The sequence below is a fragment of the Muntiacus reevesi genome, chromosome 5, assembly GCF_963930625.1.
Source record: "Muntiacus reevesi chromosome 5, mMunRee1.1, whole genome shotgun sequence".
Lineage (NCBI taxonomy): Eukaryota > Metazoa > Chordata > Mammalia > Artiodactyla > Cervidae > Muntiacus > Muntiacus reevesi.
The window spans coordinates 87509728-87536169 of NC_089253.1; the positions used below are offsets into that span (position 1 = coordinate 87509728).

At 44.3% G+C, this 26442-nt stretch overlaps 1 protein-coding gene across 2 annotated transcripts in view; it reads right to left on the reverse strand.

Moving 5' to 3' along the window:
• The window catches only part of VPS13D (vacuolar protein sorting 13 homolog D), a 265793-nt gene that overhangs the window by 54106 nt on the left and 185245 nt on the right, over nucleotides 1-26442 (reverse strand). For both annotated transcript variants that reach the window (XM_065935730.1, XM_065935729.1), the window contains exons 65-66: nucleotides 5173-5305; nucleotides 2273-2468 (exon numbers count right to left, since the gene is read on the reverse strand). In XM_065935730.1, the coding sequence (XP_065791802.1) occupies nucleotides 2273-2468; nucleotides 5173-5305 (329 nt within the window). The remainder of the gene's footprint in view (nucleotides 1-2272; nucleotides 2469-5172; nucleotides 5306-26442) is intronic.

Here is a 26442-nt window from a genome sequence, read left to right on the forward strand (position 1 = left end):
TGCCTTTCACTGCAATGAAGGGTGGAGGACCAAGTTTCTCTGAGGCCCTAAGTTAGCATGGGTCTAGAGCATGGTACTGTGGCCATGATTCTCCCACTACTGGCTCCTCCAGGAACAAAGAGAGGCAGCAGCTCAACGTCCCCTCTGAACTCCCATGCCCAAGGGCCCATGGCTACCTGGGCCCTCACTTATCACTAGAGTTTTAGTTTCCAGGAGGAGTGAGTGACTAGAAGATAGCTGTTCTGGGCAATTCAATTAGACTGGCCAACTGCTATCCACTTTGAGGCAAAGTGCACAGGTTCCCTGTCCCCCATTACCTGGGAGGTGACTCTTCCTTCTTTTTACCTGGCCAGGTCACACTTTTATGTCAGGCTTCATCTCAAGTATCACTTCCCTAGATACGCCTTTCTTGACCCCACTGACCACACATAAGCAAACCTCTTTCGATTCCTTGCCTCCTCTAATTATATAGTCCCATGGCACTCTGTAAATTTCCTGTGTCATTTATCACAATTTTAGCAAATAATTACTTCTATGATTATTTGCTTTATGTTTGCTACCCTGTTTGACTGTAAGTCCTCTGAGATTAGGCTCAGCCTTGCTTTCTGCTATATTCCCAGCCTTGAGTTTTCAGGCAATTTTCAATCATATTTACTCATCAAAAAATGAATGAGTGATAGATACATGCTGACTAACACTAAATAGAACTTTCTGCAGTAAAGCTAGACAACTGGTAAAAATGACAACACCACCTTTCTGCAGCAAGCGTTTTGTGCCTTTCTTGAGCTCCTTAAAAGAATGCGAAACTTCATCAAACTTTCCAAACTGACACTGTATAAAATGCAAGTGATTTCTTTCTGGTCAACATCATGAGAGTTTGCAGCACAAAATAATGTTTCTAAATTTAACACATATACCTCGGACTCTTTCGGAAACAAATCACTCTGTCCCTTGACCACTCTAGGATTTTAAGGATAAGAATGGGTCTTCTTGAATTATTCAGGGCCTTCCACTTTACTTGGGCTTCATTGGGTCCTACTGTTCTAACAAAGTACTGGACAGAGACTTCTTGGGCCTCGGGCAGACATGGAGAAACTAACTGGAAATCCTTCTGAGGCTCCCTCCTGCCCCTTTCCCCAGCTTCCTACATGCTTTGAGATACACTCAAGGATTGTTTCAGCTTTGTGTCTGAGAATAGAATGTAACTTCACTTAAGGACTAAACTCCACAGATCCTTTTTTTTAAGAAGCAGCTGCTTCCAGATGGAAGACATTCTGGCTGAACACATGACGTGGTCCCCATCTACGATCTGAAGCATTTCCCCTAGTGCAGTAATGTGTCATCAGTAAGGCTTCCTGGTGACAGAAAATGGATTCATTTTAATTGGGGACGATTTCACTTCAAATCCTATTTGAGGGAGCAACAGGGTGTGGATGTGGCCCAGGCCCTGGGCATTCTAAGGGCCTACTAACTCACTCAGGGGATATCTATTAACCAGGCAGCAGCGAAATCTTCTGGGCTTAAGTGGAGTCTAGCTTGGCTGGGAACTGTAACATTCATTACACCCTTTGTTGATAAGATCCCCAATTAGTCACTCTGGACAAGGGAGGCTAAAATCAGCCACTAACATGAATAGCGGAGTTAAAGTGGTTGGAGTCTATAGGATTTGGAGCTGTGTGGGCTGTCACTGATTTCCTGTCTCAGCTGGTATCAAGGCAAGACGGCATCCCACAGAAGAACTGCCAGCTTCCTTGGGGAGTTTCTCTGTAAGGTTGGGGGACTGGCTGGCAGTTTCAAGTGGAGGGAGAACTAAGAAGGGACAGACTCCATGTGGTGAACCGCAACTGTTGGATTCTCCAACCACGCCACAGGGCCTTGGAGCAAGACACAGTCTGTGGCCTGAGAGTTTTCTTAATGGGTGTTTGGAGGGGTCTACTCAGTTTGGTGAACAGGGGATGTGTGTAAGGATGCCATTGTGTTTCTGATTAGTCTAATTAAAAAAAAAAAAAATCACACACACACATACACATCCAGTATATGCAGATATAAATATATAGATACAGATATATAGAAAATGATGCCAGATGTTTATACCTCATTTTCATGTATTTGTATTAGGTAGGTCAGAAATTTTAGTTACGTGTATTCAGTTTTTTAAAAAATCATTTCATTAAGGCAGAAAGTGTATGATCAAACATATCAGTATGGCTCAGGAGAGACAGCAGACCGGGGCTGGAAACTGCAAAAGCCACTCCCCTCCATGACCACTGACCTGGGGCCACTAAGCGTGGCTGTGTCTCTCACCGCCTGAGCTGTTTCTGATGCAAAATCCAGGGCGCCTGCCACTGGTTTGGTGACAGTGCCAACAAGCCCTTTCCCAAGGCCAGATATGAAACCGCTGACACCACCTTCTGTTTTCACACCTTCCACGGTTGAGGTTATAACACTGGTCAGTCCACCAATGATACCTAGCAAAAGAGACAAGGGCTGTGGTAACCTGGTCAAGGACAAAAGCAAAAGCATTTAAAGGCAAACCCCTCAATTTCATGCACCTGGCGAGGTAGACATAGGGGCATCTTGTCAACCTCCTGACAGGCAACAGGGAGGCCCATCAAGATGGGGAGGCAGCTAATGTGACCTCGGAGTTGAAAGTCAGAGAACATGCATCACACATCAGCCAGAAGGACAGTGTGTTTCAGTTTTGAAAAATCAAAGGAAAGCGAAGAGGTTACCAGTGACTACTTTTTAATTCTAGAGCTTGAATAGCTTATGGGCAAACAGGAGAGGATGCAGACAGAGGATTAAATCAACAGACCAGCAAATTGGGTCCTTTGGGAAAGTTGGGATCCTGTAAAATGTAAGGTGGAACAAGAACCAAATATAAATCCTCATAGTTTTCAAAGAATATTACGTGACTAGCTAGCACCACTGAATGCCTGCAATGGGGTCAAAACTCCTTCCTGCACATGTTGCTGAAACAGGTGCAGGCAATTGGAGTCGAGGGTGAAGCCCGGATGAAGGGCACCCCCAAGGCTGCCAGCGCCAGCTGAGACCCTAGATACCACTGGTTCAAAAGATTGACCGAGGTCAAAAAGACATTCCAAACATTTTGAAAGGTGATGGCAGTGACCTTAAAGAGCCTCCCAAATGGCCAGAAGTTGGCAGAGGCTGGAGAGGACGCAGGCAGTGCTAGGAAGAATCGTCTCCAGGATTTGTGCCAGGGACACTCACAGATGTTTACCCTTTGACGGAGGGGGTATGAGGACGCTCTCTAGACTCTTCAGCTCTAGTGAGACAAATTGGTAAAGGAAGTTCCTTGGGTGAGAATATACTAACAATTCACGGCATTTCTTCTGGATTCTGGGTCCACTTGCTCCAGTGAGGCAACAGGCCTTTCCCAAAGTTTAGAACAAAGCTCATGGCAGAGACAGAACATGACTGAACCTGGGTTGAGTGGGGCCGACAAGGGGAAACTGAGCCTGACTCCCAGTTTTTAAACCAAGGAGATGGCACTGATTCTGTTTCTTGTTATCATTTAAAGGTTGTTTTTTGTTTTTGTTTTTTCACCAAAGGAAGGACCTCACTCTGCCGCTTTCATACAATCCAGAGCTTAATGGGTCCCCCTTGGATGAGGCCACTGGTTCTTGGTCTCAGGCTGGCCCGACTGGCTTCTGGAAGCACAGCATATATTATCTGAAGGATCCTTAGTCTCAGACTGGCCTGGTTGGCTTCTGGAGGTTTTGCACATATTATCTGAAGGATCCCTGGCTTGGAGGGACTTTTCTACTGTGAACCACTCACTCATTTTCTCAGCACACTGGAACACCCATCTAAACAGTGAGGACAGGCATGGTTTCTCTCTACATCTCAAGGATGCTGGATAGATAAAGACAAGTACACATAGCAAAGCACTTTATATTCATTAAAAAAAATAAAGTCTTAAAATTGTCTGGTGCACTATCATTACAGTTACTAGAAACAATGATTAAATCTTAGCCCCAAAAGACTGCCCAACAATCAACTTTTAAAGTCCATAAACAGATCAATTTTAGCTAAAGTTCACTGCTAGCTTGATGTCTCCTTGGGAGCTGCTTGCTTTCCAGTTGGGCAGAGGCATTTTGATCCAAACCTTATCATTAGGAAACTTGATAAACAAAAACAAGGAAAAATACAATTTTTTACTAGGTATATTCCTTGTTTTTCCTCCCATTGTTACTGAGAGCTTCAGACTATCCATCACCAAGCACGAGCTATACACCAGGTGTCGTGTGAGGTACTGCAGGTACAAAGGTGACCACGTGAGGGTCTTTACCCTCGCCTTGCCCTCAAAGCCTATCGAAGCAAGACACACACAGCTGGCTACACACACAACCCAGACCGCCAGATACACTCTAATCATCATCGATTCTAACTGGGGACAGTAGAGCTGGGCAAACCTCATCTGAGTGGGGACTTGCAGGTGGAGAAGGATTCTGATGGGCAAGGAAGTGAGGCTGGGGAGGGGAGGGCAGAAGAAACATGAGTGAGCAAGGACTCGGGGGCATGTCTGGAGAGCAGGATATAACTCTGGGTTGCTGAAATGCCGTGTGGCTGAAGACAGTGGTGGGAAGAGCTGGCTGGTCTACTTTCCTAGGGGCCTTCAACGTCATGCAGAGAAGGTACCGACGCAACAAATGAGTCAGACTGAAATATTAAAAATCAGAACTATAAGCACATTTAGAGACATTCATGCTGTGTTCCACATCTCTTGGGCACATAGATCTACAATCCCTATGAATGTGCATTTATATGAAAACATCTGGGCCACAACCTGGCAGCCAATTCACATTTCACTACCTCTGGAAGGAATAATCAGTGGGCAGAAGGCAAGTCTTGAAGCAGTGGTCCTATGTTCTAAAAAGGAGTTTGGCTACTTACATCCTAGGACACTTTGGGGACAGAAGTCAGAGAAGAAGAAGGAACTGCAATGTGTACAACATTTTGAAAATGAATGAAGAGTTCCCACAGGCTATAACATTTTGGCCCAAGGAGGACAGAACCAGAGAGCCTGGAAGCATTCAGGCACACTCAAATACCAAACCATCATTTCCTCTTACAGGTGGATGAGCAAGAGGCACCTCCGGGTAGCTGAGACAGAAGAGCCCCCGTGCAGCCTGACATCACATGACTCACCATGAGCCAGCCCGTGGATGCCAGCCACAAGGTGTTCGCCACTCGTGGCCGCGTGGTATCTGATGTACTCCCGCTCCGACTGGTGCCGATTATCCATCGTCTTCCCTAAGCCATCTGATAAAGTCCCCGCAAACTGGAATGAATACAAAACAGGAGGAAACAAGTTTTAAAGTCTTAGCACTCTTTTTTTTCCACTCTTTTAATTATTAAAAAAAAATACCTTTCCTTGTTCCTAGCTGGGATTCAGTAAATACTGAATGAGAGAGAGAGAGAGATTAATCACTGAATTACATGTAGTGTGTGTCCCAGAAGAACATTTTTCAAGCACTGGACATATAATGAATTGTGGGACATTTACACTGGTGGGTACAAGGTTTTTAAACAACTACTAAACATCCATAATCATATTTACCTTTCACAATCCTATTGCAAACTTACAGAAAAATTAAAGGTGTAACAAAATGGCCTGGGGGAGGAGAAGTGAACTTTGGGATTCTATAATGGTGTGGATGGCTTCCCTGGTGGCTCAGTAGTGGAGAATCTGACTGCAATGCAGGAGACGGGTTTGATCCCTGGGTTGGGAAGATCCCTGGAGAAAGAAATGGCAACCCACTCCAGTACTCTTGCCTGGGAAATTCCATGGACAGAGGAGCCTGGCAGGCTATACTCCATGGGTCACAAAAGAGTTGGACATGACTTGGCAACTAAACGACGTCAACAACACTGATAAGGACAGAGGCTGTTTGCTCTAAGGATCAGTGGGATTCAAAATAGAAGCATGGCAAATTGTTGCCTGAGGATTTGACATCCATATTTTAACAGAGATTAGCTGCCCCAAAGTAACGCCTTTTCTTTCACTTATTCCACAGTTACTGAACGCCCAGTCCCATCTGTCAAGAGGAAAAGAAAGTCTAGGGAAAGGTGAACAGAGTAGATCGCCTTTCTTACGAAGCAGCAGACTTGAACTCACGACTTCAAATGCAAAATCCTTCCCCGCGAATCAGAGTGAGATTTTATTTATCCTGGCATACTTTACCCAGAGAACTGTCTCACCCATCAAAGCTGGATAAGAAGGACATAAAACTCTGTTTTGTCACAAGACAATCTGAAAAGGTTTAAAGTGACAGTTAATAAACCACAGGGTACTTATCCTCATCATTCAGGCATAAAAAAGGAAGGATATCAAATATATAATGAAGCTTCACGGGAAGGATCTACCAAAACAAGTGGTTTAAGTGCCAATGACCCAGCACTAACCTTTTAGAAAACTCACAGGAATGTTATTTAGATATAAAGCTCAGAGGAAAGGCTTGAGGCAAACAGCCTGCCGTGAGGAACCAGTACATTGGCCTCCTGGCCACCACAAGGCCACTGCATTCTGGTTTGACGAGGTGGGGCACACAGATCTGCCCTGGAAGCCATCAATCCTGAGGCTTCTGACGCTGAGAAATGAGGGAAGGTGAGTTCTGGGCACAGAAGAGAGACTGGAGGAAGAAACAGTGATTCCACATAAAGCAATGGTTCCTGGAGCAAGATCTGACTGCTCTTTCTCCTTGCACTTTTTGTTTTTTAATTTTTACAATGTTGTGTTGGTTTCTGCAGTACCACAACATAAATCACCCATAATTATACATATATCCCCTTCCTCGTGAGCCTCCCTCCTCTCCCCACGTCCTACCCCTCTAGGTCATCACGAGAGCACCAGGCTGGGCTCCCCATGTTACAGAGCAACCTCTCACCAACTATCCACTACACATGACAGTGCATACATGTTGATACTACTTTCTCCATTTGTCCCACTCTCTCCCTTCTGCACTGTGTCCATAAGTCCATTCTCTACATCTACGTCTCCATTCATGCCCTGCAAACAGGTTCATGTATGGAATCTGGAGAAATGGTATGGATGAACTCCTTGCACTCTTGACTGAAAGCTTTTATGAACTCGTGGAGTTCTGGAGATGCAACCTCTGTCATGACTGATTTCTGCCTCATCTTCCCTGTCACTCCCTGTCTAATTAGAGAGCTGAAGTTATTGAAAAGTAATTTTACACTTTCCTTTAGGACAGAGACACTGTGGGATTTCATATTAAGTGGAGATTTTCTCCAGCCACCTCACTTAGAACCACTGTGAGCCATGAGCTCGGGGATCTGGCCAAACCAGATTCTAGTCTCGTGACCCTTAGCCAAGGGCCTGACCACTGTGCCTCCCTCCCAGTATCTGTAGGAGGGAGACAGTCCTGACGCTGTTCTGTGGCTGACAGGATCAGTGACAGTCGCTCAGGGTATAGAATCCGGTCAGCGCTCTTACTGTTATTAGGTTATTATTAGTCAGCTACTAGTCCAAGGAAGAACATCCCACACTGCCTAAAGAAAGCCTTTCAAACATTTAGAATGATGGTCACTTGCATGAGAATTTAACATTGAAAGGAAAAAACTGAAACTCTCTTCCCAGCAGATAAACACCAGCCTCCAAAGTGAATTTCTGGAGTGGTACCATCTATAAAATTAGAGTGTTGGACTTGGTGGTTTCCAAAATCCTTTCCAGCTCTGACAGTCTGTGATCTACGATCCAAGTTAGGATGTCTTTATTAAGCACTTACTCTGGGCCCAGCACAGATTTAGGTCCTGCTAAATTAGGAGGCAAGCGAATAGCGGCCTTGGACCTACTCTCAAAAGTGACAGTCTGATTAGGAAGAAAACAATTCCATACGTGACACAGCCAGCAACAAGAACCTGGAACACAAACTGTATGCACTTGGGAATCAAGAGAGGAGACAGAAATGTGACCCTTGTTTTGGAGAGCATTCTTGCTATCTTCTGGAATTATGGAGGTCGCCAGTGGTCTTTACTCAGGGTCTGGACAAAAATGACTCTCCCTGATATCATAGAAGAGGGGAGAGAGTGGTTCAACTCTGACTTTCCTAAAAAGAAAGATCTTCCTGGAAGAGATAGTAAGTTAAGGTCCTGTCTACGTATTTCTGGCAACTGACTAAGAAGCTAAAAACCTCATAATACTTCCCCCCGCCCCCCAAGAGAATGTGCGGTAATAATCTAGGCAAATGGCCTGATACCAACCCCTTTCCCTTAACTGTCCCCCATCCTCCAATAAAACAAGTATAATAGCCAAGGTTTATGAGGGAGCCTATGTCAAAGCTTAACTGCCAATTGATTCTGTTGCAGCAGCCTTGGCAACCCCAGCACAACTGGCCTGGGGTGTTCTCTGTACAGAAACACCACGTTGACCCCAGGAGGGTGGGACAAGATGACCTAAGAGATCCCCTCCTCCCTCTAAATGCTGGATTCTTCCCTGTGCTTCTCAGGGGCCTTACCACTGCCATGGAAAGGTGCCTATACCCACTCTGCACACTCCAGGGCTTCCATCTGAATGTCTATCTCTCTGTTAAAAAATTACTGTGCAGGCCAGCTGGGTTTGTCCTTTGTCACTTGTGAATGGACGGAAAGGATACAAAGATATTTTATTAACAGGAAACAACTACAAAAGTCTTCACCCCTAGAAATATGACGTTGAGAACTCAGAAAACTTGTGCCATTGTAGGAATCCATGATTCGACCAAACCCATACTGATGAGAGGTTAATAAGATTTTGCAGGGAGAAACATTTATAGGAACTAAACTGAAGTCAGCCAGATGAAGGGTGAAAGGCTGGGCTTTGGGCCAGTCCACTGGTCTTCTGAGAGTCGAATCCACGGTACCACAAAGCTTGCGGCCTTCTCCCACTGTGGGAGCACTGAGTCACCCTTAAATCCATCTCTCATTCCCCACCTCGGTGGGGAAGTAAATCACACCCTATATCTCATTTCTCCCTAAAAGACATGGTGAGGACACATGGGCTGGAGAGGGAGGTAATTCCAGTAAGCACTCTTTATGGGTGCCCTCTGGAACTGGTCTTTTCTGAGGCTGGGAAGTACTGTTTCACCCATGTTCTTGACTTTGAAAATGACCAAACAGTGCAGAGATGGCCATGAGAGCTACAGCATAACGCAGGAGTGACTAGTGTAAGAAATCCTTCACTGCCCGCCCCAGCTCTGCCTCCACATTTTAAAAAGAAAAGCCAGATGCACTGAAAATCAAATTCACACTGAAACTTTTTCATTGATGATGCTTCAAATGGAAATGAAGCCTTGGTGGCAGATACTTGGACAAAGGAAAACTTCAAGGAGGCAGGTATATGGCATAAGGACAGGACATTCACACCTGAGTTTGAATTCTGTGACATTTAATAGCTGCGAGACCATGGATGAGTAACTTCACCACTGTGAGCCTGTCTCCTCATCTTCAAATGGGAATGAGAACAGCCATCTATGAGGATGCCATAAGGATTAGATAAAACATGTAAAGCACTTAGCACAGAGCCTAATACATGGAACACTCAATAAAAAACAGTACTGAGTTATCTGAACTTCAATTTCTTCCTATGCAAAATGGGTATAATCAGATTCTACAGGGCTGTCATAAGGATTAAATGAAGACCGTGCAAGCACTTTAACTCCACTCAGTATAAACTACACCTCAACACCAGAAGGGGCATTTGCAAGGACTCAGAGGTAAAGAGTCTGCCTACAATGCAGGAGAAGTGGGTTCAATCCCTAGGTTGGGAAGATCCCCTGGAGGAGGAAATGGTAACCACTCCAGTATTCTTTCCAGCTTAAAAAAATCTCATGGACAGAGGAGCCTGGAAAGCCACAGTTCATGGGGTTGCAAAGGAGTCAGATAAGACTTAGTAACTAAACAACAATAGGCCAATATAGCTCATTTGGTAGCCATTTCAAGTCCACAAAAAAACTTAAGGCTGCAAGCGAATACTGTCCTGTTGCTCTTCTGTGCTGTGCTTAGTCATTCAGCCATAACTGACTCTTTGTGACCCCATGGACTGTAGCCTTGTCAGGCTCCTCTGTCCACTGGAATTCTCCAGGCAAGAATACTCTAGTGGGTTGCCATACCCTCCTCCAGGGGATCTTCCCAACCCAGGGATTGAACCCAGGTCTCCCATGTTGCAGGTGGATTCTTTACCAGTTGAGCTACCAGGATACTGTCCTAGCTAAAATGAAAGATTCCAAATGAATAGGATGTCCTTGAGAAAAGCTCCAATGACCCTTGCGAAGACAACAGTGATTCCTCCCATCTTTCACTGAAGAACGCTCCAGCACAAGCCACACCTGTGAATTCTGACCACAGCCCCCAATCACTAATTTCTACAAAGCCATATTTTCACCAGGGCAAGTAAAAATCTCAGAAGCACTTCAAGATGCCAGTTCTATAGAGTAGCTGACACACACTCACTGCATGTCAATATCCCACCTTCCAAAAATAACCCCACTGTCTCCAGCAATGGAGCCACTACAAATTAGCCTGGTTTTGGGTCGGGCTCAGAACAGTTGATTTTATAAAACTGAAATTCAAGTAGATGCTGGAATGATGCAAGAGAACAAATTCACACTGTGTCCCTCCGTTTCGTCCTATCAGCGTTCTTGTCCCTTTCAGGAGGCTCAGCAAGCAGGGGTGCCAAGGATATTTGGCCAGTGTAACAGGAGCCAGGGCTTGAATTTCTCCCCCTGCTCTGGGGTTTTCCTTTCACAGTTATTTACCTAATGGAAACTTCCTCTTCAGTATCCTTGCTCCACTGAGTAATTGCTGGTAACAGCATCTTTCTTGTCACCAGGGCCAATGTGACCACGTATAATAGGAAAGGGGAGAAAAGCAACAAGAGTCTGTGTCTGAGTGAGGGTTTGGCCTTCTTTCAGCATTAGGTTGTACAGGTCTCAGTCACCATCACAGTTCCAACTCTGATCAGCATCGCCTGCTACAAGTTAGGCTGGAACATGGAAATCTAGAGCCCAGTATATCATGCCTGGAGGAAAGCTGCCATGACATGGTCACAAGGCAGGGGCAAACAAGTCAAATTCCTACTCTGCCACTTACTAAACATACATGTTGGTACAAGACTTTCTGGAACCTCAGCTTGATTCTGCAAAAAGCTAGTCTAAAGGGTTACTTTGAAGGGTTAAGGAGATAATGCAAAGTGTTTGGCACAGAGTCTGGCACACAGGAGGTCATCACTTTTTACAAGTTTCTTACAAGCGATCTGGAGGCTTAAACTTCAGAGTCACTTTTGACTCTGCCAGAATACTAGCAGGAAAACCTCCCTCAGGTCATGTAAGATTCTAAGTCACTTCAAAACTGAGGTCTTCACATACTTCACTCATATTGTTAAAATATCCACAGTTAAAAATGGCTCTTGGCGTGAGTTTTTCCTTGACACTGAAAAACCCTTTTGTGAGACTTGTGAATGGGGCAAAGGTAAAGGAGAACGTGATCCAACAAGCAGTGGGTGGTCTGTCACTGACACAGGGTTAAGAGCCAGCCCTCACTTGGCCAAATAGTGGAGAGGATGGGCTGGGACAGGGGACTGGCATTTAAAAAAAGGCATCGACGAAGCTGAGGTTTGGCAAGAAAGAGGTATTTCTGGACCCCAGACTTCTATCTACTACAAGTGCGGCAGCTTTGTCTACTTTCAGTTCTACTGGGTTGTGATTATATAGCCCTTAAGGCAAAAAGAGAAGGGAAAGAATCCAGATAAGAGACCCTGAATAAGAAAGACATTTTAAAGTTGGGGCTGGCATTCTACTCCAGTCAACATGCTTAAGCCAATGACCTTGGGTTTTGGGGGCGGGGTGTGTGGGGGGGGGGGGGGACAGGCGGAGCTCTGCAGATCTAAAAGCCCTCCTACCCTAAGACAGATACCATGTTGCTATTTCACGGGTAAACTCTTATCAGGCAACAGATACTCCTTTCAGTTAAGAAAGAGAGTTATCCAAAGCCACCCAGAATTATCTCAGCACACAAGGTCTAAACATAAGCAACAAAGTCAGACCTCAAGACTATCCTGGTTCTTAACCAGCCTGAGACACACACTCGCTGAACTGGCAAGTCTTTCCCTGCTCTTCCGCAACTCTGACCCAGTTGTGAACTCAGAGGTTGTTTCAGATTAATCTAGAAGCTCGGAGTGGATTGGAGCACTCTCACATAATAGGATTTTGCCTTTTCTTTAAAAAGGATCAGGAGAGTTTATTACAAGGCTAAAGCAGAGAAATAAGAATACCACAGGTAGCATCAGGAAAACTGATTTTCAGTAACAGACAAGTATTATGTCTGTCAAGTCCAACTTTCCCTGGTTTTTCCTACATCAATCATGTCGGCAGGATGAATCTCTAAACCCAGCTGTGGGCGGGATGGCATCACAGCTTTAGCCCTGCATCAGCCAGGCCTTGTCACAGGCTTCCTCCGAGAAGGGGTGGAGGACTGTGCTGAGGAGCCAGGCATCAGCTCGTCTACTACTGAAAACCACTTGAAGTACACATGAGAGAAGCCAGGGCTGGGTTTCCCTACAGTTAGTGCTAGTCAAGGGGAATGAGCCTTAGAATGGGCCATGAGGCCTCCATCTGCCATGCCAACAAGGTTTTTCAATCCGCATAAATGGCCCACACCTCAGTACTGAATCAAGAGAGAGACTGTGACATAGGGGAAAAAAATCTCTCCAAGGTGGGCACGCCATAATACCTGACTTGGCAGATAAATTATTTCAACACTAGGAAAGCACACAGGTTTGGGGCAGCAAGGATCCCAACTCTGTCACTAGTGTCAGTTGGGCGAATGTGAGCAAAACACACACTCTCTATACAGACCAGTGTCTTCATCAATAAAACAGCCTACATGGTTGCTGGGTTAATCCAAAGATACCTTAGTTTTAAAAGTACGTAGCGGGGAGAAAAGAAACACAAAGCAATGTGTAAATGGCAAGGATTATTACAGCAAATTCAATTATTTCTTCTAACACACGCTCCACTCCTGCTTCCTCCCCAGTTGAACCCTGCATGTCTCATCCTGTGATATAGAAGTCACCTTATACCCGTTTTGGAACAATGGAAAGCATCAAGAAGTCAAATATAAATAGACTTAAACCTCAAAATGCACAAAGTTAGAAACAGAACATTTGACAATAGAAAAGAAGCTCGAGCTTATCTCATTCCCAGTCACAAGGACTTCATTCTTGTAAAGTACTTTGTATTTCAAATGAATAGAAATATTCTCTTTAAAGCCAAAAGCTTGGGAAGAAAGGAGTTGGGTGACATCACTGAGGACAATACCAGATGCTAGACACCAGTAAAAGCTGAGCTTCTCACTGAAAAAATCAGGTGTGTTTCAAAGGTTTGAAACATCTTGAGATTTTTTTTTTTTTAAAGAAAGAAATCAGTCCCCAACTGGTTTCTTCAAATAAATGAAGTTTTAAATGAGAATGAGCAGAATAGGTAAAGGACAGCTTCCAACTGCTAAAGAGCATAGTGTAACTTTTAGAAATGTAAACACTGGCCAGCAATGTTAACTGCATATCAGGCACTGTTCTAAAAGTTTGACATCTATGAAATCATTTATTGGTTTAATCCTCACAATAACCCCATGAAGTGGACTCTATTATTATCCAGTTGTACAGAGGAAACTGGAAAGACCCTGGATGGGGGAATGAGTGAAATAGGATATGGCAATTCAAAGGTACAAGCTTCCAGTTACAAAATAAATGAGTCACAGGAATAAAATGTACAGCGTGGGGGATACAGTTGGTGATAATATAGTATGTTTGAGTGGTGACAGATGATAACTAGACTTGAATGTGATCATTTAGAAATATACAGAAATATCAAGTCCCTATGTTGTATACCAGGAACTGTGAGTCAATTATACTTCAACAACAACAACAAAAAAAAAAACAAGAAAATTTATGGGAAAAGAGATTAGATGTGTGTTACCAGAAGCAGAGGGGAGGGAGAGAAGGAACTGGACAAAGGTGGTTAAAAGTACAAAGTTTCAATTATAAGATACATTAAGTAAAAGAGATGTAACGTACAACACGATTAATATATTTAACACTGCTGGAGGATATACATATGAAACAGAGATCAAATTGCCAATATTTGTTGGAGGATATATATATGAACCAGAGATCAAATTGCTAACATTCGTTGGATCATAGAGAAAGCAAGAGAATTCTAGAAAAACATCTACTTCTGCTTCACTGACTAATATGAAAGCCTTTGCATGGAACACAATAAACTGTAGAAAACTCTTAAAAGAGATGGGAATACTAGACATCTGACTGGTTCAAATTGGGAAAAGAGTAAAACAAGCCTGTATATTGTCATCCTTTTATTTAACTTATATGCAGAGTACATCATGCGAAATGCCAGGCTGGATAAGTCACAGGCTGGAATCAAGACTGCTGGGAGGAATATCAACAACCTCAGATATGCAGATAACACCACTCTAATGGCAGAAAGTGAAGAGGAACTAAAGAGCCTCTTGATGAGGGTGAAAGAGCACAATGAAAAGTTTGGCTTAAAACTCAACATTCAAAAAAATATGATTGTGGCACCCGGTCTCATCCCTTCATGGCAAATAGAAGGGAAAAAGTGGAAGCAGTGACGGATTTTCTCTTCTTGGGCTCCAAAATCATTACAGGCAGTGACTGCAGTCAAGAAATATGAAAGTTGCTGAGACAGTAAATCTCAAGAGTTTTCATCAAAAGGAAAAAATATTTTTTCTTTCTTTTATTTTGTATCTATATGAGCTAACAGATGTGCACTAAATTTACCTGGTAATCATTTCATGATGTATGTAATATTTAAGTCAAATCATTATGTTGTATACCTTAAACTTACATAGTGCTGCATGTCAATTATATCTCAATAAAACTGAAGGTCCACAATAAGGTTCTTTTTACAAAAGAAGCAAAGATTCCCACCCTTCAGAAGGACTAAAATTTTAAAACTGCAGTCTGGTTCCTCAGAAACCTCTGGTATTTGCCTGGGATGTCCCTTGGATTCCTCAGTGGCCTTTTAGGAGGTATTCCTAACTTTACTATCCTTCAACCCCACACACAAAAGATGACTTGGCATTCACACCCATCTACTTCCTGCAGATCTGGTGTTTTTAAAGCCCGCTGAATGAGGCATTCCCAGGTTAACAGACTTCAGGTTTAAAAAACAAGTCCTGGAATGAGGAAGAAAACACAATCCACTTAACCCGAAAGCTGCCCTTTCAAAGGTGACTTAATGGGCCTACTCTGATGCCTTGTGTTGCTTTTAAAAGAAAACCTTCAATTATGAGAAAGATAGAAAAATAGAGGCTCTGGATCACTGTACTTTCAACATAGAAGAAAGCTAATTAACCCTTGTTTGTAAAAGAAGTTTCACCCATTTTCTTGCCTAAACAGAACTTACTCTTGAGGACTAAGCTTCCTTAAGGGTCTCTGTTATCATTTCAGGAGTTACGGCTGATAGGGTCTCTACCCCCGAACACACATTCCCTTCCACTGTCCATCCTCCCCACACTTCTACTCTGGGGCATCAGGCTCTGATCTGTGCCGAAATATAAGTCCCACTGGAAAATTCTTGCTGTTATATACCCCTCACTGCAAATGAAAAGCTCAGAATATAAGTTCCGCAGGGAAGTACGTAAGCAGGAAAATCAAAGCACTGGGCACTTGAAAGTATAAGGAAGACGAAATATAAACCCTCTTTGGAGAAAAATAACATCAGACAGAGCCTCTAAAACTTTTCTGACATGACGCCCAGCATTCAATAAAAATTACCAGATACGGAAATCAAACAAAATGACTGAAAACTAAGAAAAAAATCCCAGACAAGATCACTCAGTAGTAATCTGGGTATTAGTGTTATTAGACACACTAATAACTTTAAAATAGTTTAACAGTTAAAGTTTAAAATAGAATGATAGTAATCTTAAAAAAAATTTATAGAAAGATGGAGAATTTTACCAGAGAACTCAAATTAAGGTGTTAATAGATAAATGAAGCTAGGAGAGTAGACAGAGCACCAAAAGAGATTAGTGAGCTAGAAAATAAGTCAGCAGAAAATAGCCAGATCAAAGCATGAAGAGAAATGGGAGCTATAAGACGCACGTGGGACATGGTTTTAAAAGTCCAGCTTCCATTTACCTGAAGTCATTGAAAGACAGAGTGAGAAAGGACCAGAAGCGCTGCCTGAAGTGATGCGAGAATTTCCCAAAATCTCTACAAGTTCAATCTGTTCTACAAATCCCAGGCAGGAAAACCATATCTAGGCACATCACCGTTAAAAACTAAAGACAAAAAGTCACTGGATAAAAGATATCACTTTCACAAGAGCAGCAGTGATACTAGCAGCTGTTTCAGCAGAAAGGATGGCGCATCATGCAATACTATTCAGAAGCTGAAAGAAGCTTGCTAATCCTGAATCCTAAGTTCAGTGAAATATCTTCCAAAGAGATAGGTGAAATAAAGATCCCCTGGAGGAGGAAGTGGCAAGCCACTCCAGTATTCTTGCCTGGACAACCCCCACAGACAGAGGAGCCTGGTGGGCTACAGTCCATGGGGTTGCAAACAGTAGAACATGACTGAACAACTAAGCATATCACAAACTGAAATTATAATATTTTGGATATAATGGGCTGAGTAAAAATATTAAAAAGAGCTTCATCTGTTTCTTTTACGTTTTTAATGTGACTACTAGAACAGGTTAATTACAAGTGCGGCTCACATATATCAGTCAGAGGGTGCTGGTTTAGAGACCTGACTCTTAAAATGTTTAAGGACACTGCTTATGAAATTAAACTCAAAAGATAACCAAGTCTTAAACTTCAATAAATTCCTCAATAATCAATAACGTGTTGCAAGTAGCTGCTATTCACTTGAGCAGAAAATAATGAATTGCATTGGTTTGGATATAGGAAGCAAGGCCTCTGTTACCCAACATGGAAATATCTAGTGGGAAGGTGGCAGAAAGTTAACCATGGGGACATATCCCCATCAGTTACTTCTCTAATCGTTCTCCTGCTCTGCAGGAATGGCTCCAAGACTGTGAGTTTTCAACTCCAGGTTGGCCGCCATGGATGCCTTTGTGTGGCCTCTCCTTGCATACAAACCTGCAGGGTTACCACTCCCGTACTCCTTTGTAGCTTTGTTTTATGAGTATCTGACTGTCATGTAAACATGCTCTATCTGTTTTTCTCACAATGCTACACGGGCTGCAGCATCAATGCTGAAAGGCTTGGAATGATGCTCCAAAGACAGGGAGCCAAGAAAGTTTGGTCATCTTTGTGTCATACCACTCAAGACAGTGCCCTGGAACACTGCTGGAGCAAAATAAAGACATGCTTTCTGTTCCTTTTCAACTCATTAGGACTCACCCCAGTCCCACTTCACAGAAGTGTTCTACTTCACTAAGACAGAAAAAAAAAGTCTCTTGATTCCCCTGCCCCCACCATCCTGCCACCTTAAACTTAAATTGAGTAAGTGGGCTGACTATTTCCTAAATCTAGACTCTCCCTCTGTGCTTCTATAAGACCCTGTCCTGGATATTGATCAGCCAATTCTCTTTCGTATCTTCAGTCTTTTCTGGCCTCTTCTCAGAATGACAAATACAACTGCATCTACTCCATCTTACAAATGCCTTCCTTTAGCTTTCCCTTCAAGTTATTATTCACCCATTTTCTTCCCTTTGTGGCCATATCTCTTAAAGATACGGAGTTACTGCCTCTTTCTCTATTAAATGAAGGTTGTAAAGGCATGTATCTACAGAAAATAATACCAAACAGGGATCAAAACACACAATGGCGCCCCTCAACACCTGTAAGTCTGGGCGTAACTGGATACACAAGGGAGCATGTCTAGTCACAGCTACTGAGTCTTCTCAGTGTTTCTCCCAGTAAGTGGGAGCCCAGGCATGTTCCTGGACTGCAGGTGTAAAAGCCACCAGGCATCATCTAAGAAAAAAAGAAACACTGTCTGGAGTCCAAGGCACAGGTGGGAAACAAGATAGAAACAACTCCCTGAGATGGATGGAACCCCTATCATGTCTTTTCAGAGGATGCCTGTGGCCTTGCTAATGGACAAGAAGGGGGGCTCTTAGAGAATCTTGAATCTCTAACCCTAACCCTTAAGGACTGCTGTTAAGTCTACCAAAGGGTCAGAAAGACAGGAAAACAGGGCTTCATTGCCTTGGATGTTTCTTAATCTTCAGATAAGTGCCTCAACTTCCTGTGTTAGCAAAAGAAGAGCTCCAAGTGGACTTAAGATGAACACCTGAAGTTCATGGAACAAGATGAGAAAATAAAATTGGGAGACTGTTCCTTTAAAAGAAAAAAACTTATCTGAGGAATTCACTGAAAGGAGCCCTTTAAGCTCAAAGGGGAGAGATGTTTGCTGAAGGCACATTCAGTCCCGTGAACGTCTGGTCCACCTGTGTCCCCAGGGTGCAGGACAGGGCCAGGCACTGGGCAAGGATGCACACACCACAGAGCAACTCGGGAACAGACAAGTCCTGCTTCCTTAGTGAACCCGGAATGAACCCACAGGAGCTCCGGGAATAAATGACCAGAAAGACTGCTTATTGATTTGACTTGAAAGTCTGTTTTCAAAAATGTGTTCTTTTTCATCTCTTTAGCTCTACATGTTAATCACTTTTCTTATGTTGAGGGGCACCTGGTTTCAAACTTTGTTGATAAGTTTTTATCTGTTCTCTATATTGAATGCCAGGGTTTAATAATACTAGGGGATCCTGGCCAACCATTTTCTTTAAGGCACTTTAATGTGTTCATATTGCTGTACCTGTGCAAGCAATCCACAGAGTCTACGTTTACAACAGTCACAGAGGCTTAGACATGTAAAAGGAACCAGAAACGTTCTAGAGTCACACATCTGGGTCAATTTTGGCTTCATTTATTGGCTTCTCAGTGCCCTATCTGTAAGATGAGATAACATCTAACTTCTAGGATCCCTCTGTTCACGTCCTCCTTTCATTTCTTCCCTCTTAGCTACATAAAACTTACTTTGCATCAACTACATGCCAGGTGCTGTTCTAAGTGTTGGGGATGTGGCAGTGAAGAAAAGAGACAAAATTTGTGGCCCTCTTGGGATTTATAATCTAGTTGCATAGACAATAAACAATATAACTATACAAAATGAAAGTGCTAATCAAGTGGAAAATTAAGCAGGGAGAGAGGACAAGAGGTGTTGATAGAGGGGGATGCAATTTTAGATGGAGAAGGGGCGCCAGGAAGAGCCTCACTGACAAAGTGGCATTTGGATAAAGAAAATGTAGGTGAAGACCACGGGGTTACAGAACATTCCAGGCTGAGAACTGCTGGTGCAGAGACCTTGAGGCAGGAGTTCTGGGGGACAGCTGAGCAACAGCAGGCAGGTCAGCATGATGCAGTCGAGTGGGGTGGGAAGTGATGAGCGGGTGAAACGCGAGGTTAGAAAAGTACAGGGGAGGCCGACCACGTGTCCCTTATAAATCACGGCACAGGCTTTCATCTTCTCTGCAGAGTGAAATGGGAAGCCACTGGAGGGGCTGAATGGAGGAAGAACCCAATCTGTGTTCCGCCCGCTGTACTGAAGTCCTGGGAGCCGTGGTGAGAAGGCGGAAGGAAGGGAGGATGCAGCAGCCACCATAATAGATGGGGCAGGGCTGTGTGCTGAGGTCAACAGCAGGGAAGCAGCAGGCAGAAGGGGAAGGGTCCCAGGCAGTGTAGCTGATAGGCTGTGCTGAGTCAAGGATGACCCCAAGGTACGTGAGCCACTGAAGGAGACGAGGATGGAGAAGAAAGGTTAAAACGCCATGAAGCACGGAGCACTGCGCTGGGCTCATGCAAAATGACCAAATATTAGTTCTTTACATTTAAAACTTTCGGTGCTGGTTCAGACACCAGGCACCCAAGATGGGGTTAGTAGGCCATATGAAAGCTAGGAAATATTTGTAGAGAGAAGAGCCAAATGAGAATATACTCAGCAGTTGGCTCTGTAGTGCTAACACCCCAATTGTTGTTGCTCAGTCACTAAGTCGTGTCCGACTCTTGGCAACCCCATGGACTGCAGCATGACAGGCTTCTTGTCCTTCACTATCTCCCGGAGTTTGCTCAAACTCATGCCCATTGAGGCAGTGATGATATCTAACCACTTCATCCTCTGCCATCCCCTTGTCCTTTTGCCTTCAACCTTTCTCAGCCTCTGGGTCTTTTCCAATGAGTTTAGCATCAGGTGGCCAAAGTATTGGAGCTTCGGCATCAGTCCTTCCAATGAATATTCAGGGCTGACTGGTTAACTTCCATCAAAAGATGGAATGTGTCTCATGCTCTAATCATCCATCTGTCAGAGAGGAGGGGGTAAGACGTGGACTCTCACGTGGTCAGTGAGTGCTGGATGCAGCAGCAAGGTTCCCCACTAAACAGAAAGTTTTCATGGAAAAGAATAACAAGCAGCAGCATTCTGTAATGTGTAAATTTCTGCAACTTGGTGGAAAGTGACGTAGTCCATCCAGTCCAAAGGTACAAGTGGCAACTCACAAATGCTCAAGCTGAGTGATGAGGGCGGTAAAACCACCACAGAACAGGCACCAGGGTGAACCAGGAAAGACAGGAGGGTCCATTCCTGATGGACGTTTTATCAGGTTTACTCAAGGAATCTTTCCTTGATCATTTTTGCCAGGCAGCTTAACCTGAGTTCAACCTCGAGAGTCAAAGACCCAATCTGTCTCCCACCCCGAGAACCTGGCAGATGCCATCTGGTACCACAATTCTGCAACAGCAGAGAGAACACTGAGGCCCAGAGTTCCAAGAAGTCACAGGGAGACCTATCAGCCAGTGGCTCAGCTGGTAAAGAACCCACCTGCCAAGGCAGGAGATGCAGGAGACTTGGGTTCAATCCCCAGTCAGGAAGATCCCCTGGAGAAGGAAATGGCAACCCACTCCTCTGTTCTTGCCTGGAGAATCCCATAGACAAAGAAATCTGGCAGGCTACAGTCCATGGGTCACAAAGAGTCGGACACAAGTGAGTGCACACGGACGCACGCACGCATCAGCCTTAGTCTGAACACTGGGGCAGAAACAGTAGCCATTCCTACCTCAAGATAAATGTCCCCTTTGAATCCTACATGAAAACCAAAACATTCCGAGTCAAAATGTGGACACTGTCATTTGCCCTGAGTGGAAACAGAAGAGGAGGGATTTTCAGAGCAAGGCCTACTGACCGAAGCGGATGGAGGCAGTGGAAGGCTGAGGGTACACATTCCTGTGTAAAATGTGCTCTTGCCTCACAAATTAAGGTCATGCCTGTTTAGCTTTTTCAAACAAACAAACAAAAAAATACCAAAAAAAAAAAAGGTGAAGTAGTTTAATGGACTGATCAAATGGGGTCAGAGAAGTTAATTTTCCAAAACGCAGTTTAAAAACGAGTCCACTACCTCCCTGCCTTTCTAGCCCAGTTATTTTAAGTGAGGTCTAAATGCCTCCTTTTCCTTTGACAAGGACCCTGAGTTGTTTGGGCTTTGGGGAGGCTGATTTTCTGCTACATCTAGATGGAGATATTAGGGTAACCGGAAATGCCAGAGGCCGTCCATGACGGAGTCAGGCCAGAAAGAACAGCTTTGGCTGGATTTTAGTCTACCTGCTTTGAATGGGCCATGATTTGGTTTTAGCTCAATTATATAAGAAACAAGTAACATTTTTTGTTTCTTTTTTTCTGGAAAGGGTGAGGACTGTTGATTTTGTTCTTGCTCCCTCTGCCAAAGGCCTAAAGATTCTACTCACACATATAAAAATACTTGCAAAAACTTAATAGCTAATGTTTTGTGTATGCAAATTACAGTCATATCATGACAACACTTCTAGGCTTAAACAGTGAAAAATTCATTTAGGTCTCTTCCCCTTGAAATTCATCTATAATCCGCAAGAGGAGAGGAGAAAAACAGAAGAAGTAAAATGGCAGGGCAGCCTTCCTGGAATAAAGGCTGACAAAGCGCACACTCTCAGGTCCCAGGCCCCCGCCGCCCTGGGACTGGTGCAGCTGCTCGGTTCCCGGGTCCCTCCTGCCTGGGCTGTCCCCCATGTTCTCCTGTGCCTGCCGCCTCCTGTCCACATGGCCAGCATCTCCTTGACTTCAAGATTCAGTGCAGCCCAGCTTCCCTGCCCTGTTGGTGCCCCCACCAACCCTGCCCAGACTTCTGTCCTGGCACCTGAATACTTGCAGGCACACAATTTCTCCTCCAGTCTCCTGTGCTGGACTGTGAACCAGGGTGGTGGTGGGGCAGGGGGGACATGTTCGTTTAATTCCTGTTTGTTTCCTCTGTGCCTCACATACAGCCTTGTGTTTTTAAGCTGTTCAAAGACATTGTGAACTTATTGTGTAGACACAATAAGTAACAGATTCGTTAATAGGAGGCTTTTTGCAAGAAAGTCTGTATTTAGTCAGCTCTGGGTGTGGAGCTAGACTGAAGTTGAAATGCCTTCACTAAGTATCTCGGACAGGGTTAGAGCATTTCCTCGTTCTCAGTCACACACTTTGGCTTGGATGGTGTAGCACCTACCAAAGAGCTAATCGTATGACAGAGGGTACTACAGGGAAGGACTTTAAGTGGTGACTCAGGTTCTTGGCACCTCCTTGAGAATGCAGCCTTACATGGTTAATTCCTACAGATCTGACACTGCAGACGTGTCCGTGAACGAAGTCCACCAGACAGGTGTGACTTTTGGACTGGGCAGGGCCAGGAGTGTAGGCTCTGAGTCAGAGAACCTGGGTCCCAGCCCAGCTCTCTGCATAGCCTTGGGCGAGTTACTTAATTTCTCTGAGCCTCAGTGTCCTCTTGTTTCAATGGGGACCAGCATTTCACAGGGTCATTGTAAGGATTAAACAAGTCCATTCGTGTGAAGACTTACAACAGTACCTGGTACTCAGTGAAGCAGTCAGTTAATATGAGCTAGTAGCACTTCTAAAGGGCTTCCCTGGTGGCTCAGTGGTAAAGAATGCGCCTGCCAATGCAGGAGACATGGGTTCCATCCCTGGGTTGGGCAAATCCCCTGGAGAAGGAAACGGCAATCCACTCCAGTATTCTTGCCTGGGAAATCCCATGGACAGAGGAGACTGGTGGGCTACAGTCCATGGGGTCGCAGAAAGAGTTGGACACGATTTAGCGACTACACAATTTTAAGTTTGCAGATGATGATGGTAAGTACTATTGTTTAAATAAAGCTATTCATCATTTAAACAAAAGCACTTATACATAATACACTAACATATTCCACACAATCAAGCTCATTATCCCACTAACTATTTCACTAATCACATTACAGTGAACAAGCCCCTGGTCAGCTTTGAGAATAGATTACATGAGACAAAAGGCAAGGAAATACAAAATTAACATTGTGGTTACTGCTTATCGGAACAGAGACAAAGCCAGATACGCCAGCGGAACACAGACAAAGCAGATACGCCAACGGCAGAGAATGAAGGAAACAGGTTGCTGGCATTTGATTGGAATTTCCTCGGATTGTTACCATGTAGTACAAACTTAATCTAAATGTTTCTTTGCACACAGTCAAGCTTATGTGAAATGTATCAGAAGAGACAGAATAAAGGCTTGGGTTTGTGTGTGAACAAAAGTGCTTTCAAGAAATGTATCATTACCAAGCCGATTAAGAAAATAACACAGACTTGAAGGTACCCTCCAGTGGATAAATAAGTTAGTTAATAATGGAAAAGAATATGAAAAAGAATATATGTAACTGAATCACCTTGTTGTATACCTGAAACTAAAACTAACACAAACTGTAAATCAACCATACTTGAATAAAATTAGATAGTTAGTTTACTGTTACCTGGAGGGAGGAGGGATATATAGGCTAAATAAAAGTGCAAGTAAATCAAACATTTTGAGGTGATCTTTCTTCCTGAGGCAAGTGAGTATAAAATGAATTATTATGCTAGTACATAATTATGACTAGATAATTATGTACTCTAATACATAATTGAGTATATACATAATATGACTCTAATACATAATTATTAACAATTATGCTAGTACTTTCTGAGATGATGTGTGCTCTGACAATGCAAACCATGACACCACGTCACCACCATCTCACCACCTAAAATTCAGTCAGAGTGCTCACTGTGTATTAATTTATATAACTCTCCCAACAGTACCCCCTACAGCTGGCAAGTGGATTTTCCAAGTAAAAGTGGAAAAGACCTAGGACACGTCACAATAGGTACTTACTGCCCAGAGGAAGCAATTCAGGGCAAGGGGCAAAATTCAAGCCAGCCACCTAGAATATTTCAAGGGCAGAATGTCTCCAGGGAAAATGTGGCAAAATATCTTTGATGGCACATGTCATTCCATAGAAACAACAACTAAAACCAAAACAGGATCAGGCAGAATGAATGACGATTTAAGATTAGAAGTAACCAAATGTCCAGACTCTCCAGTTTTGTTTTCTTCTGTTCTGAGGGACAAAAGAAGGGAATAAAGAATGTGCTAGAAATCTGGGGAATGTGCTCCAAGCCTCCTCCTTTCCTCCTCCTCCTCTTCACGCACTCTCCCTCTCCCCTCCTCTTTGTAGAAGGCCTCTAATTAGCTCACATCCTATCGGACCAGGGCTCCCTAATACACCCTGACACCAGCCCGCGGCCGGGCAATGGGGTCTGAGCACAGCCCGATTAGCAGGCTCCCTGGGAGCCCCCACAGCTCTTATCTCCGCAGAAGCCTCAAGAGCCTGGTATCTTCCCTCCCAGGCCTCCTGGGAAGCCGCCCCAGCAGGTGCCCATTGGCAACAGTCTTGTGTTACAGGCCTGAATGAATGATCCCCGCAGGAGCTGCCGACTGTTTTCACAGACACAGAAGGCAGTCAAAAGTCCACCGCGTGAACTTGGAATGACCCCAGCTGCAGAGTCACTGGCGGGTTCATCCGGAGGGCAGGCACGCTTTATTAAACAACTAATACTCTTCACAGATAACTTTCCGAAAAAGCACAAGTGTTAACTCTTTGCGATCTCGCTCCGGCTCCAATGGGCAAGTAGAGGGGCTGCACTGTGTGACTGAGGGCTTGGACCTGAGTGAACATCTGGAGACAGAAAGAGAGTGGTTTCATCCAGCCCGGGCAAGGGGTCAGAACTCAGGCACCATTTGGTCGGCTGTCTTGTTAAAGTGTCCCAGATTAAAGTAAAAAAGCACAGAGCGAAGGTTCCAGGCACCTATTCTAGAGAGGACGGACACAGCCCGCACCAGGCCGGCCTGTCCTCTGGCCCGCACCCGACTCAGACGCACAGAACAGGGCAGGGGGGGCTACCAGGCAAACTTGGTCACCCACCAGGGCCAGAATGCAAGCCATTGCACCAACAGTAGCCAGAGCCTGCACAGTTAGAGCCTTTCTGGAGGAGGATTCAGAAGAGGCACAAGTTCAAATTAGACTGTCCTGACACCAAGTTCTTCTGGGCCTGATGGTCAGTGGCCAGGGAACCAGGCGTCTGTAGGGCTCACCCAGGGGCTTGACAGGTGGCCTTCCCGAGGTTAAGACCCAGTACTGGAGGGTCCTCCTTTTTTCTTTTATTTTTTCTCTTAACTTACATACAACTTTAGAGGAAACCCAATGACAACAATCATAATTATTAACATGCAGATAAACATATGGGAAACTTTAAAAAATTCATTTTAACCAACAAAGTTAATTTTGGCATTAACCAAAGACTACGTGTCTACCAAAGTTTTATCTCGATCTCATCTCATCAGTTGCTCTCTCAATCTAGTTACAGAGGGATTCCCCTATTTGGGTTTTCTTTTTGGGGGGGGTCCTTGTTTCGTCTTCAGATGAGATACAGTTTTGCAGGGGTTTACTCACTGGATGAGATGTGTGAAGGACTAGTGAAGTGAGGCGTTCAAAGGGGCTACCCTTCCCTCCCATTCAGGTGAGGCGACCTTTACACAAAACAGATCCTTCAGCTCAAAAGTCCTCAGGGGCTTTCTTCATACCACGCACAGTGCTTGGGGTTAAAAATACCAAGGTGACTATGACTTAGTCCCCTGTCCTCAAGGAGCTCAGTCCAGTGTGGAGACAGATACAAAGAGATGAAACCAACATAAAGGATGCTGAGGAAAGAACACCCCACTACTACTCTCTCCCTTGTTCTCAGCAGGACAAGAAGCAGATACCCACAGCTGCCTACCCCATCTCAAAGACAAGGCCAGACTTGTAGCCAGGTGGCCAGAGTGTTAGAGCTGGCCCTGAAGCTAGTTAGCTGAGAGGCCCTCATTGGGCCTCACAGATTACTCCAGGTTACTCCATCTGCAATCTGAGAGGGCAAGAAGCTGATCATCACACCCCTTCCCAGATCTGTGCCCTCAGGGTTTCTACGAAGGTATCAGAGGATGT